General features: G+C 38.8%; 1 protein-coding gene across 9 annotated transcripts in view; it reads right to left on the bottom strand.

Annotated features, from left to right (window-relative positions):
• Positions 1-203: 203 nt before the first annotated feature.
• The window catches only part of TBC1D5 (TBC1 domain family member 5), a 318,486-nt gene continuing 304,687 nt past the window's right edge, over positions 204-14,002 (bottom strand). For all 9 annotated transcript variants that reach the window (XM_039571945.1, XM_039571951.1, XM_039571935.1 and 6 more), the window contains 3 exons: positions 10,866-10,945; positions 9,935-10,111; positions 204-3,391 (listed from right to left, as the gene is read on the bottom strand). In XM_039571945.1, coding sequence (XP_039427879.1) covers positions 3,098-3,391; positions 9,935-10,111; positions 10,866-10,945 — 551 coding nt within the window. In that variant the 3' untranslated portion in view covers positions 204-3,097. The remainder of the gene's footprint in view (positions 3,392-9,934; positions 10,112-10,865; positions 10,946-14,002) is intronic.

The following is a 14,002-nucleotide window of genomic DNA, read 5'->3' as shown; positions in this document are numbered from 1 at the left end:
TACTGTTCAGTTGAGATAAATGGCAAGCAGTTTTATTCCCTGGATCACATATATAAAATAGGATTAAAGTATTAGTAAAACTTTGTGCTTACATAGATAGTTTTTAAGTTTTAATCATCCTAGTTCTCAGAAATGGTACTTCCAGTATTCTAGTCAAAAAGCTTTCCCTTTTTTGAGAAAACAGCACAAGCACAGCCCAGAAAGTTTGTTAAATCTTTCTTTAATAAAGCGGGCTAGATGTTCTTCCAGAGTAAAGATACAAAGCTCCACGACTAAATCAATACCCAGTCAAAATATGATACTGCCTTTCTGCAGTACATACAACTGACATGACATGCAAGAGACTTTAAAGTAATAAATTACAGATGTGAGATACAGTACAACAGTCTCAGATCAGCAATCTTAATGCCGCATTAGTTTTCATCAGCAATTTGCAATGCTTATAATTTTCTATCTCATTATTGTTATCCATGAACATTATGAGCAGGTCATTTCCAGAGAAAAAGAATAATCTTGTATTTTAAATGACAATTTCTCTTTCAGCATATTCTTAACATAACACGAAACAGGGTGATGATTTGACATTTTATCTAATTTACTAGTCTAACTTAATGAATATACTAAAATACTTTTAACTATCTCTGCACTATGATCAAGTATCAGAGACAACATATTTGAGATGTGAAAAGACATGGTACAACCAAAGCAGATTCATTTACTGGAGTTACTCTGATCTTATTTGTATAATCATTTCTCTGCTTTTGAAGATTTTTATCATAATCCCATGGCATGATACACATTCAGCTCATCGGTATTCACTGATTCTTCTCAGAAACTCCCCAGATCTTTATATACTTTTACTACTGTTTTAAAATATGCAATATTAAAGATACAACTAATTTACAAAAATAAAAAAACCTGTACAAATCACACTCTTTCATTGACAATGAGACTGTTCAAGAAAATAGCAATGTGATCCCTGAAACGACCCACTAGAACAGAAATCAAAAGACTGATGCTTAAAAAAAATAAAAAAGAAGTAAAAACATTTTCTCCTCCCAAACTACTGGAATCTTTGAAGGTTTATGTATCATAGAATATAAAACTTTTCTCTCTGTCCCCAGAATATTTCTTTCCTCTTTCCACAGGTACTTCTTGAACAGATTCCCCTTTGTTGTTGGTGCCACAAGCCTTGCTGAATAGGTTAAGGCTAGGAAAGCTTGAAAGACCTAAATAAATCAACAGCCACCCAATCCCCTGGCATTTAGGCAAACTCAGGGTAATAAAATAAACCCAGAGACAGGCATGCATGCTAATTGCAAAGTGATTTTTTTATGAAGCTTAAAATTAAACCAAAATAAACACCTCTCCAGAATGTTATGCATTTAAGATCTTTCATCAAAATAGTCATCTGCCTGTTCGTGTTACTCTGTTGCAGAGAGGTGTGATGCTATGCCTGCTCATAACATTCTAGTATTTTAACATTTTACAAGGCACAAATAATCTCTGAAGAACTACATGGTGGCTTTTGAACATGTAAGGATGGCAGCTACCATGTAATTACATGACAACTCTTCAGTCACTGACACAGACCTTGTAAAATCTAAGACCAGCAAATTACACGTCACCTCATCTTTGGGATACGGTACTTCATTTACAATTACAGACTAAGCAGCAAATAACTACAATTTCATAACTTTGAACAAACACAAGCTTTGCCATGCAAATATGAAGTTGTTGCATGGTAAAATGTATATGCATCTTAAAAGCAAATAATGCTTTTTTTTTGCTGCTGTGACAGAGTGACATACTAACATTCCTTCCTCAAGCTAACTCTGTGTAGGTCCTGCAAGAGAAGTGGTCTACTCACCACCAGTTGCATTTTGTGAATTCCAACAGAGGTCAAAGGGATCAGAGAGTACAAAAAACTGCCCTCATAAACTTGAAAAAAGCTGTTATTAAATGTACTATGTACTTGATGGGAAAGAAATACACTTTTCCACAGAAGAACAAGTTATAGAGTTAATTAGAAACTTTCTGTTGGTTAACACTGCTGCACCATTATGTTTCTCTTGATTAGAAATATGGAAATCATACAGGAATATATGTAAACAGAGTCTATAGAAGATAATAGCAATGAGACATAAAGTGCTTTTAATTATGAACATTTCATTTCACTTTGCAATCTTCCCTGGTAAGTTATCGTACTTGAGCTAGCTTTAGTTCAACCAGCTCAGGCCTACACTATGAAACACTGTTATTTCCCTTGTACCTACTGTTTAAACTGTGGTAGTCTGGGTAAAATTAAAAAAATCATGCCAGGGGAAGTAAAAGTAGACAAAGAGGGAAAGAGGTGAATTGGGAACTCTCAAGGGGAAAAAGTAGACAAAGGCAAATAAGGCTCTGTTGTATAGGTCCCCATTCTCAAGGAGTTTGTCACATAGTCTCCTGTAAGCACTGAGGAACAACTACACAAACCTCTGCCTTGAACACACCTCAGGCTATTGCCAGATGAAAATGAAGAAATTAGGATTCCTCAAGGGAGAACAAACTTCCTACTAGGATGATGCTTTTAATCTTTTTGATACTCAGTCCCTACTTCTCTAATCACAATCTCTGAAGAAACAGTACCCTTTCCTACTCAGAAAACCCAGTCAAGCATATATTGTAAAAGGACAATATTAAATCTAGCTTGTCTTTGCTGCTTCAGGTCTGATGCCAGGTATCTACACATTTCCATTATGGTACCTAGCATATACTATTCTATCTTTTGGGAAAGCAACAGTTCTATAGTAACAAAGCTCCTAAGTACAGTAAGAGCATAATTAAGAGTAACTGTGTATTAGAACTGGGTTTTACTGGGTCTTTATTTAAGGCAGTTATTAAAATGTATATATTATTTTTTAAAAGTAGCAAATTTATGTTGTTTTTTTGTTTGTTTGCCTTTTTATTTTAATTTAGGCTTTTGGCAGCTGAAATGGGTTATCTTTATCTATTTTCTGTCCTTGTAATCCAAAGAACTATCCAGCCCGTGGAATCATAGAAATTTGAGCTGAGTTGTAATGACTGATTTCCCAAACTCTCCCAATCTGTTTCTTTAGATGTCCAGTGGGCTGACAATAGCAAAGTCAGAATCTTTGCTGTTATTACTACTGTCGTCATCAGGGCTGGAGCTCAGGTTGCTGGAGGAGGCTGAAATGGAACCCATCAGAGGGTCAGAGAATATCAAAGAAGAACGAGACGGAGCTTCTGGCTTCACCGCTGCCTCCTTGGGTGCCTGAAGGGACTGTGCTGGCTCTGAGGCAGCACTTTTACTTCTTTCCTCTTCTTTGGAAACCATAATATAGTCATCAGCACTCTTGCTCTCACTGGTGCTTGAATCAGTTGTAGTCTGTGAAACAACGGCACAGAAAGGATTTAAAGTGAGTACCAGTGTTACCACATGACAAGGCTCATGAAGCATGTCAGGGATATGGGAATGGGACAAAGGAATAGTTACTATCCAAAAGTGGCAATGACCAAATAAAGTGAAAAATAAAGTGGATATTAACATTGGATGACATAATTTGTTATTTCACAGAATCACAGAATATTCTAAGATGGAAGGGACCCATGAGGATCATTGAGCCCAGCTCTTAAGTGAATGGCCCATACAGGGATCAAACCCACAGCCTTGGCATTATTAGCATCATGCTCTGACCAACTGAGATAATTTAAAAAAGCATAAAATGTAACACTCTAAAAATACATTTTTTGGTATAACAGTCTTACATGTCTCACCATCATAGTGCATCCATGTAGTGACCACAGCAGCCAAGCACCAAACACATACATTACAGCTGTGAAGATTTTCAGTAATTACAGTGGGTTTCTCTAGTATTTAATGAAGTAGTTTTGAGAAATTTTTTGCTGCTTTGCATGTACAATGGCATTTTGGAGCTTGTCAGGAGAATGGTTTGATATAACATTTTCTAGTAAAACCTTTGACTTGGGAAATCTGAAGCATACATAGACCTGATTTAGTGTGCACCAGTTTGGGTTCAAAAAATTAGAGCTCCCAGAGCTTCCAGGGTTAGTGTTGTTAACTATTTCCTAACATTTCCAGAAAATGAGCATCTGGGAATCCCACTTCTGACTGGTTAGACCTTGGGAAATGTGTGTCCCTGAGCACTTAGGTAGTGGCTCAAGACCACGCATCAGTGCAACAGAAAACTCTGTGATGTCTCAATCTTATATTCCATTCTACTAGCCACATCCAGAATCCCAGCTTTTCCAGTCAGAGCTGTATATAATTAGAAAGGAAGATTGCCATACACAGTAGAGTGGGATTTCTCACTGCTGACAACTGGAAGTCTTTTAGCTTGGTTGCAACCCAAATGGACACCACTTTGTTTCCTTCTGCAAGAGCTGCATTCAGCTCCTGTCTAGCTCTACGTTCCTCTGGCTTTCTTGGTTGCTTTTCAGAGTAATAATGCCAAACAGCCTGTAGGTACAAGCATCCTGAAGTGTTGTGATGCCAAAACCAATATATTTGATTGCACGAATGCAAGACTGAAAAAAAGGAGAAGTAGAGAGAAACGTGTATGTCCACATTTGAGGCAATACAAGCCCTTCAGCTGTGACTCTTCCAAAAAAAAAAAAAAAAAAAAAAAAGTAAATTCATTCTGGGGTGAAAAGAGATTATAGGTATTACGGAAAAAAAAGAAAGCAGCTGCAGAAAAGAAGAACAGGAATAATCTGAATGAGATAAAGGTGAATCTACAGCATGGTATATAAAATTGGAGTATGGAGGTCACCACAAGCATCAGCAAGCCACAGCTGGAGTTACAGTACCCGTGGCCTCCAGCAAAATTTATTTTGCAAAATTTATTCTTACAGCTGAAAATTATTTTCTTGCTTTGATTGCTGTTTATAGATCAGAATGTTCTTGAAATGGTACTGTAGAGTAGCTCAGGAAGCAAAACCCACCTGTGATTAAGAATGATTGTAAGATGAAATGAGAGAGCTGGAAGTCTTTGGATGTCATTTACATAGTCATGACAAATTGTTAAAAGTCACAATCAAGATAAATATCAGCTGAATGGGAAAACATATTCAAATACAGAATTGTACCCAAATTCATATGAATAAGGATTCAAATATCTCCCTATCTAGTAAATTTTGAAATTTCCTGTTTTCATAATTTATAATTTTTGTGTGTTATCTACAAGTAGGCAGGTATAATAATATTATATAATTAATATTACTATAGGTTTAATAACATATAATATTCTGTTTTGTAATGAACTCATTTTAATACTTCATAATTCAAATGGAAGTATCTTGAGTCCAGAGCACTGGTTAAAATTTTACCTGTCCCCATGTAAGACAGTAGTCCCACTGATAGAAATTGACATCTATTATTTTTGATACTGACTTTCCACAGAAAACTTAATAAAATTCATACAAAACACATCAGATTGGTTTTAGAAAGATCAACCACTACCCTTTGCTGAGTGTTATCAAAATTGGTGTCTAAACCTCCCGATCCACACAGAACCAGAGCAGTTCAAATGTCAAAAACTTCAAGCAGTTTCCATGAAGTTAAAACCATACAGATCTATCCTACAAGGAGATAGACTTCACTGTTTGAACACTTCTGAGCTGAGACATAATTTGTTATTAATTAGCCTTTTGCTTTCATCTTGTCTGTTTGAAATGGTCTTCATGAGCTGTCAGTGAGTCAGCTGCCATCTCCAGGGGGCTGAGGACACAGGCAGCACACAACCGCGGCTCTGCTCCATCAACACAGAATCACAGAACAGCTCGGGTTGGAAGGACCTTTAAAGGTCGCATAATCCAACTCCCACAGTGAGGCACACGGACATCTTCAACTGGACCAGGTCGCTGAGAGCCCTGTACAACCTGACCATCAATGTTTCCAGGGATGGGGCATCCGCCACCTCTCTGGGAAACCTGTTCCAGTGTCTCACACCATCCTCATCATAAAATTTCTTCCTTATATCTAGTCTAAATCAACCCTCTTTTAGTTCAAAACCATTGCCCCCTGTCCTTTTGCAACAGGTCCTGCTAAGAAATTTGTCTCCATCTCTCTTTTAAGCCCCCTTTCAGTACTGAACGGCCACAATGAGGTCTCCCTGGAGCCTTTTCTTCTCCAGGCTGAAAATCCCCAACTCTCTCTCAGCCTGTCTTCATAGGAGAGGTGCTCCAGCCCTCTGATCATCTTTGCCACATTGCTCTGGACTTGCTCCAACAGGCCCACGTCCTTTGTGTGATGGGGACCCCAGAGCTGGATGCAGCGCTCCAGGTGGGCCTCATGAGAGGGGAGCAGAGGGGCAGAATTGCCACCCTTGATCTGCTGGCCACGCTGCTTTGGATGCAGCCCAGGGCACAGTTGGATTCCTGGGCTCGAGTGCACATTTGGGATGTGTCCAGCCTCTCACCCATCAGTATTCCCAAGTCCTTCTTAGTCAGGGCTGCTCTCAACCCCTAATCCTCCAGCTTGTATTGATACTTTTTTGAGAGCTCTTATGCCATAGTCAAAATTTCAGCACTTTGTTCCCACCCCCTCACCCTGTACAACAGAAAGACACATTCCTCTGAACAACCACTGCCACATAATGCACCTGGCCTCTTTCCACACTTCTATTTAAAAGGTCTCAGGGAATGCAAATGCTCTCAGCTCTCATTTTTCAAAATTACACACTTTATTATTCCAAGCTATCAAGAATCCTTTATTTCAGCCCTCACAGCCCTCACACCTCCACCTTGCCTAGGGTGACAGAGATCTCACTTAGTGAAACACTTGCCCAGCAAGATCAGTATTTTTGTCTCTGGCACTCCCCAATTTCCTAAATTCTGCTTTCAGTAATGTGTTCTAGTGCAGTTAAAAAAGCATCCTGCCCTTTAATAAAGGAAAGAAAACTACTCATCCCAATTTCTTGTTGTTACTGTTGAGCTTCCCAACATTACTTTTCATGCTACCCATACTTTTTGGTTTGGTCAAGGAGACCTCTAGCTCACTGAAGTAAAAGAGAAGCAGCAAAGAAGAGCTATTGACTGCAAAATGCTATAAAAGGGCTTCCTGTAAATGTTTGCCTGTCCCTAGCATACACTGATATTTTGGAACTGATATTTCCAGAGGTAAAATACCTCCTTCCTTCTTCTTTTGCCTGTTTCTGTTTCAGGAAACTCATGCTGACGTGAAGCATGTTTTCTCCCATCTGCTGCCACTACTGAATAAATGAAAAATGACAGAATTATACTTCCAGTAGCTTTGAAAGTTAACAACCTTACGCCCATTGCCATATGGCTTCTCCAAACAATTTTTCCTGATGAATATCAGCTACTAGGACCAGGCTTATTTCATTTGCCTTCACACTGTGAATGAGTTAAAACTAACTGCAAGGATACAATTCAAGAAAGCTTAGAAGAACAGCAGCTCATTTTGCCTCCTTCTTTGAACAGACATAAAGGCAAGATAATGTGTTAATTATCATTCATTATTTAGCAACAGAAGCCTTCTGTTTGTCAACTGCATGCTGCTACCAAAGCCAAACATTCCAAAAAATGCTTGATTTCTTTTAGCCTTTATCTTAATTTTTTTGCATTTTTAATTTTGCAGCTTTCCTTTCTAATGAAGGACTATACCTTTATCCTCATTTTGCAGAAAGGGATTTTGGAGGCAAAAAAGAGGAAGAGCACTTTAAAAAAAAGAGAATATGATAAAAAATTTATACTTATATAACAACCAAGCACAAAAGACCAGATTTTAATCTCAATTACAGAATAGCTACACCTGTAACTGGTCCAGCTGTCCTAGAAAATATCCCTGTAACTCCAGCAAAAAACAATCTCTACAGTACAAATAACACCAAATAAAATTAAAAGCATTACCCAAGGTAACAGAAAATGCAAATATAGTAGAAATTTATTTAGCAAGAAATGCATTAAATGGCTTAGAAGTGGTTGTTTTTTAATCCCCCTGCAGCTCTCAGTAAGTAATCCCAGCATGACCCAGGGCACCAGTGCAGCCCATTTTCTTCAGCAGAGCTAAAAGCCTGGGTCATGGCCTGGTTTGGGCCAACAACTGACCCCATCAATTAACAGTCTAATATCACAGTCCACTATTCCGCAGTCTTATTTTCCTGTGTTTTATTAAAAGGGGTCCAAAGTTCTCCTCTTTTTGTTTGATTTTAGGCATGGTGGTTAAAGACAAGGGGCTCGGAAACAGCACAGACTAACTAGGGGGTAGTTAGACAGACAAACAATCCCTAATTAACTAACTAGGGATACTAACAGCCCTCCTGGACTGCCATTTCTAACACTAATATTTTTATTTCTGTCAAAAGGGCTGTTGCTCATTATCATAATTGGAATTTCCAGAAGATGAGAGGAGAGGAGGCTAATCCATATCAATGTACTGCACCTCAAAATGTAAACCATGCAGTGCAGATGCCTCATTAATGCCCTGCAGCAGCTCAGCTTGTACAACCTCTACTCACATTGCTCATAGTGGACTTATGAGCAGCCTTGAAATTGTGGGACCCATGGATGCCACTCAGTTCCTGGGGCTGGATGGATTTACCCTGACTACACACTGAAAATTTCCACTGGAGAGAAATCTGTGCAGACCAGGTTTCATCAGCTCCACCCTCAACACTCAAAGAGTCCCAGCACCTCCATGATCCACAGTTTAGATCAGCCTCTGAGTAAGGGCTTCTCCAGCATCAGGAGGGTCTGCACACACACCCACCCACCCACACGCCTACACAGAGCTTGCTAGTATGGTATATGGCATTCTACCTTCTAGTTTCTAGAAGTGAAAAATCATCAAAAAAACATTTTGGGGAGAAAACAAAAGGTACTTCATATAAAATGCTAGGAGATCAAGGGCAAAAATAGGAGGCCATTATATGAACAGTCCAATATACTGTATCAGTTTAACCTATGGCTTTATTATGACAGAAAGTAGTGATTGTAATGACAACACCTAAGCAAGCAATGAAAACTTTCTAGCAAAGCTTTACTCTTTGCCATTACTGAATATAAAAAAATAAATCTTGGTATTGCCTCTAATACTGAAATGCAATTAAAATATGTTTTTTAACATAGAGTGTTCTAACTCAGGGGGATCGTGTGTAAGAAAACAAAATGACCTGGTGTCATTATTTGAAAATTAATAAATATTTCCTGTGGTTCCTAAGTAAACTTGTCAAAAGTAAACTGACTGCAGACTCAGGTAGACTTTGAGGTGATAGCGCTGCCACTGATTTGAGTGTGAGTATCAGCAGTGGGGTGGCAGACTTAGCAGAACTCCAACACAGAAATGAGCAGATACAAAAGTACTTATTTTTAAGATCAAGTTTGGGTTGGACTGAGTCTTAGACAAAGAGGGCCCTTTGTCTATGAACTTGTCCTATGAATGTATGCTTTGTATGTGAAAACACTGTTTACTGATTCAAGGAGAAAGTCAATACAATGAAGTAGAAGGTAAAAGCAACCTCCTTGCTATTTCCTTTTTGGCACTGGCCATGAATACACTGCAATGCAGTTAATCAGCTCTTACATAATGGGATCCTGGAGGACAAGGACAATGAGAATAATCATGTGGGAACATTTGGTATGGGAACATTTACCTGCAGTTTTTACATTTCTTGGTAGGAAATTAATCTGTGATTCTTTGATTCAACAGTGTGAAAGAACTCCCCCCAAACACCGCCTAACACTTAGACTTAAATACCTGCGTGTGGAGCGTAAGGCTACAATAAAAATAATTGATTGGAATAGGACAGTAGCTAGAGATATGCTTTTAACCCACTCTCCATATGGACCAGGAATGCTGGTGTGTCCCACGGAATGTCTGGACATGCTAGAGGAAGTCTTCAAAATATGGAAGGCCACCAATGGCCTGCTTGAGATGTTTTTATTTTACCTGTTGTCCTGAGATGAACTGTTGCTTTGTCATGACAGGTCCCTTTAGAACATCACCTGCCCCCTTGTTCTGATTATTGGAACAGTAATGATCATCAGCAATAGTGATTTGCTCATTTTCTTCAGCTTCCAGCTGGCTCTGGTTGAAACGCAATGAACCTTTCAGGATATCCTTGATCTATTGTTGAATAGGAGGGGAAAAGACGTAAGTTAAAAATTGGGAGGAATTCTACATTTTCTAAAGCTCTGCAGACTGCTTTAATACACCATTTCCCCAAACTATTTGCTTTCAAAAGATAGGAAGCAAGTCAATAGTCATACCTATACTGGTTAAAGATATAAATAACAGTGGAGTGTGGTTTTATTAGAGTCTGGAAAACAACTATCCAGGAAATCAAAAGAGAATAAAACTGTTAAGATTATTGCCTGCCTCATTATAGGTTTAACATATGTCACATTGTTCCTCATAAAATGTATTTTGAGGGAGCAGAGGGCAGTATAATCAGAGCTACAGATGCTCAGCAGCATTCTCATTTTATGTATGTAGTATTTTTTCCTTTAATTCAATGACGCTCAAGTGTTGTCACAATGAAATAATGGGGACACAGGTGTAGTTCTTGTCTAGCAAGTACATTTTGCATTAAGAAAAATGATAGCATGGCTTAAGTCCAGCACTTGGTGCTGCACTTCTTCAGTTTTGATTTGAGGCCTCCAAAACTTCCACAGGAGCAAATACTGTGCAAGTCGTTTGAACTCTTCATAGCTGAGTTTTATCGTTACAAATAAAGTACACTACAAGGTTTGATGCACTAATAAAACAGCTACAAGAGGACAAAACAGCAGTATACAAAAAGAATAAAATAGGAGAAAACAAGAGAAAGGATTAATAGCTCTGAAGGGCACAAGAAGGTTAAGCTAAGCAATAGTAATACCTGCTTCAAACCAGCCAAAGAAACCAGAATTTCATCTTCTTTTTCCAAGCGTTCTTGCAAAATGACTTCCTGAATATTTCCTGTAACATCAAAAGAAAAGAAAGGTAAAGAGAGAAACATCCTAAATAAACTCTAACGTGCTGTTACTTACCACTGACTGATGCTTTCAAAACAGACTTCTGTTTGAGCTGCAAACACAATTCCATATCCAAACCCAGAGACTGACAACCTTATTAGCTGCAGAGGTGAGGCCAGCCTGAGCCTGGCACTGCTGTCAGGAAGCCTCCAGCAATGCTCTGCTCCTGCAGGACTTGTTGCCCCTGTGTACCAAGGGACTCAGGCTACTACTGGCCCCTGGAAGACCACACCAGCCTCTGTGTTACGTACAGTTTTGAACTTGAAAATGCTTTGGAAAGCATTCAAAAACAGACAAATCTGCTGCATCTCACAGAAAGGTTTAGGTAGAAACACAGCAATCTTCATCTTGGTCCCATGGCCACTGCAGATGCTAGAATACTCTTTATAGAAGGACTATAAAAAGTTTCATTCCCTTTCCAATCTCTTTTTTTAGGTAAAAGACCCAGGGCTGAACAAAATTTTGACAGAAGGAGCAGTGCAGTAGCAACACTTAAGGAGACTCTTGCCTTCCATACCCACACAGTGTGGTCTGTCAAGGATGTATTTCACTACCCCAGCATAGTGTTTGCAGGAAGACAACCCCAGGCAGCGCTACAGTCCAACACAGCCCAGAAAAACTACAACTCCAACAAGCCTGCAGACTCTTTAAACTATGTCAGATCATTCTCTAGCTTCCTCACTCCTACTTTCCTCCTCTTTAAGAAAACAGCAAAGATTACTAGTGACAGATTGGCAGAATGAGATGGTATCTGTCAACTGAAAATGTCAGGATACTCCTTTGTGTCCCCCCTGTCTTACATACACAGACTGAGCCCAAATCCCCCAGTGACACTCATTGGGGAAGAATGCTTTGCTGCTCATGAGTATCTGTATCCCAGGTACTTCACAATTAGAGCTTTGTACCATTAATCCACACCTGCATTGCATTTGTTTGTTTTTAAAAATGTCCTGCATGTTCAGGCCTCAAATCAGTGAAAAGCCAGAACTGCTGTAACAGATCATCCTGACACTGATGAATATGATGACACTGCCAACTCTGACACAATATGAAGTTTCAAGTACAAGCACTGAGTAATTTGGTATGAGTTTTGTGTTTACAGAATAAATAGCAAAATAATGAGATGTGGGAGACAGGACAAGAAGAAAGATTAGAAGTGGAGAGGTAGATTTAAAACCTGTGTATAAACACAAGTTTGAAATTGAGTTGGGGCCAGAAATCAGTAATGAATATAAAGGAAGAATGGGAAGGGCAAAGCGGAGAAAGGATCCATGCCTAAGTACTAGATGAACCACTAAAAAGCAATCTGAAACGTAGAAGGAATGAAAGAGGCTAGAGCCATGAAAAGCAATAGCTGACAGAAGTCAAGGTGATGTGATCAAGGTCAAGAACATCAGTGAAGGTACTCAGCTTTGCATAAGCAGCCTACGTGAACAAGCAGATCTATGCCCACATTATTTACTATACTACAGAGGCAATGTCCTGCAGCAATGTACAGTTCTCAAATTGTTGTACAATTGAACAATGTCTAACAGAAATTTTACATGAGAAAGACACTGCATTATGACAGCTGGAAATAAAAAAACCGCAGATCTTTCCGCAAATATGTAGCATCTTGAATTGAGACAACCCATAATGGATTCAACATTTTACTTGCTTTTTTACTTTACATCTAAATTGTCTAGTCTCTCAACTTGCTAAGTAAAATATATTAATATTTATTTATAAAAGAATAACTTACATTCTCTTTTCCACTGTTTAACAAAGAATGCATGATTTCCTTCTTTTAAAAGTTCAGAATTTGAAACATGAGAAGTCCAAAGTCTTCATAGGCAGGACAGCCATGCTTGACCACAGCCTGAATCACTGAATTCAACTGTCTTTTCCATTTCTCAGCATTAGAAAGAAAAGTATTCCATAGCGTTTGATCCCCACATAAATTAAACCATATATTAAAAAACTAAGGTATGCATACAGACTAAGCAGATGGACCAAGAAAATAATTCAAAACAAACCTTCAACATGCTGAAGACTAAATGAAGGAAATCTAAAAAATTGGGACAAGAGCAAAACAAAAGCTGAAAGGTATTCCATATGATGTGGAAATACTCCACTATTGTTACTGTTCTTTAGAGATGATTTATAAGTCAATGTTTTAAAAAAGTGGAAAAGAATCTATCATCACTGCAAAACCCAGCTATAACCATGTTTGAAGAGCCAGTACACTGAGAAATTTCTAAAAACTTATGAATGGAATATGATAGCTACCCAGCAGTAAAAATTAATAGAAATGTTTGTATAATCACATATTTACTTTAGCAAGATTAATGCCAGATTTTAATAGCAGTTTTAGAGGAAAAGACATTAGGAGCAAGAAGGGAGGAAATACAGCCAGTAAGCAGCAACTGAAACATAAAGGCATAAATTGGGATGTCCTTCCCTAGTGCAATGAAACAGAAGGAAGGTGGAATTCCTTGTGGAATTGGCAGTGAATCCTTTTCTTAAATATGTCCTTGAACTGCATACGGTTTTTAATCTGCTGCCCTCATCCCTTTTGAGTGAAAAGTTTTTAAACTTTCAAATACATGGAAACCAAATTTACCAGTGCTCATTCTTCTTGCCTGGCTAATGAGTAGAGAAGAATTAAAAAAGTAATCCTTAGATGAGAGAAGCATACAGGCAATGTGATTTTGCATGAGTGCCTCCTTGATCACATCCTCCTGCTGGGACCACCCTTTGAAATCCATGTGGACTAGAAGGAGAGGTGGGAAGAAGAGGAGGGATGGCAAGAAACTTGGTATGTGCCCTGGAGCTCCTCTCCTGTGAACAGCTATGCCAGGGTGCAGCATCCTCCTGGGGCGGGACTCTCATCCAAGCCTTTTCCCACTGCTGGGGGGACCTCATAGGGCAGTCAGTTGCTGAGATGAAGAGGGAAACTAAGCTCTCATGTGCAGAGAAAAGCTTCTTATTTTACGTTTCTGTATCTCAAAAGATACCCTTG

This window comes from Corvus cornix, chromosome 2 (assembly GCF_000738735.6).
Source record: "Corvus cornix cornix isolate S_Up_H32 chromosome 2, ASM73873v5, whole genome shotgun sequence".
NCBI lineage: Eukaryota > Metazoa > Chordata > Aves > Passeriformes > Corvidae > Corvus > Corvus cornix.
This window is presented reverse-complemented; position numbering and strand designations above follow the sequence as displayed.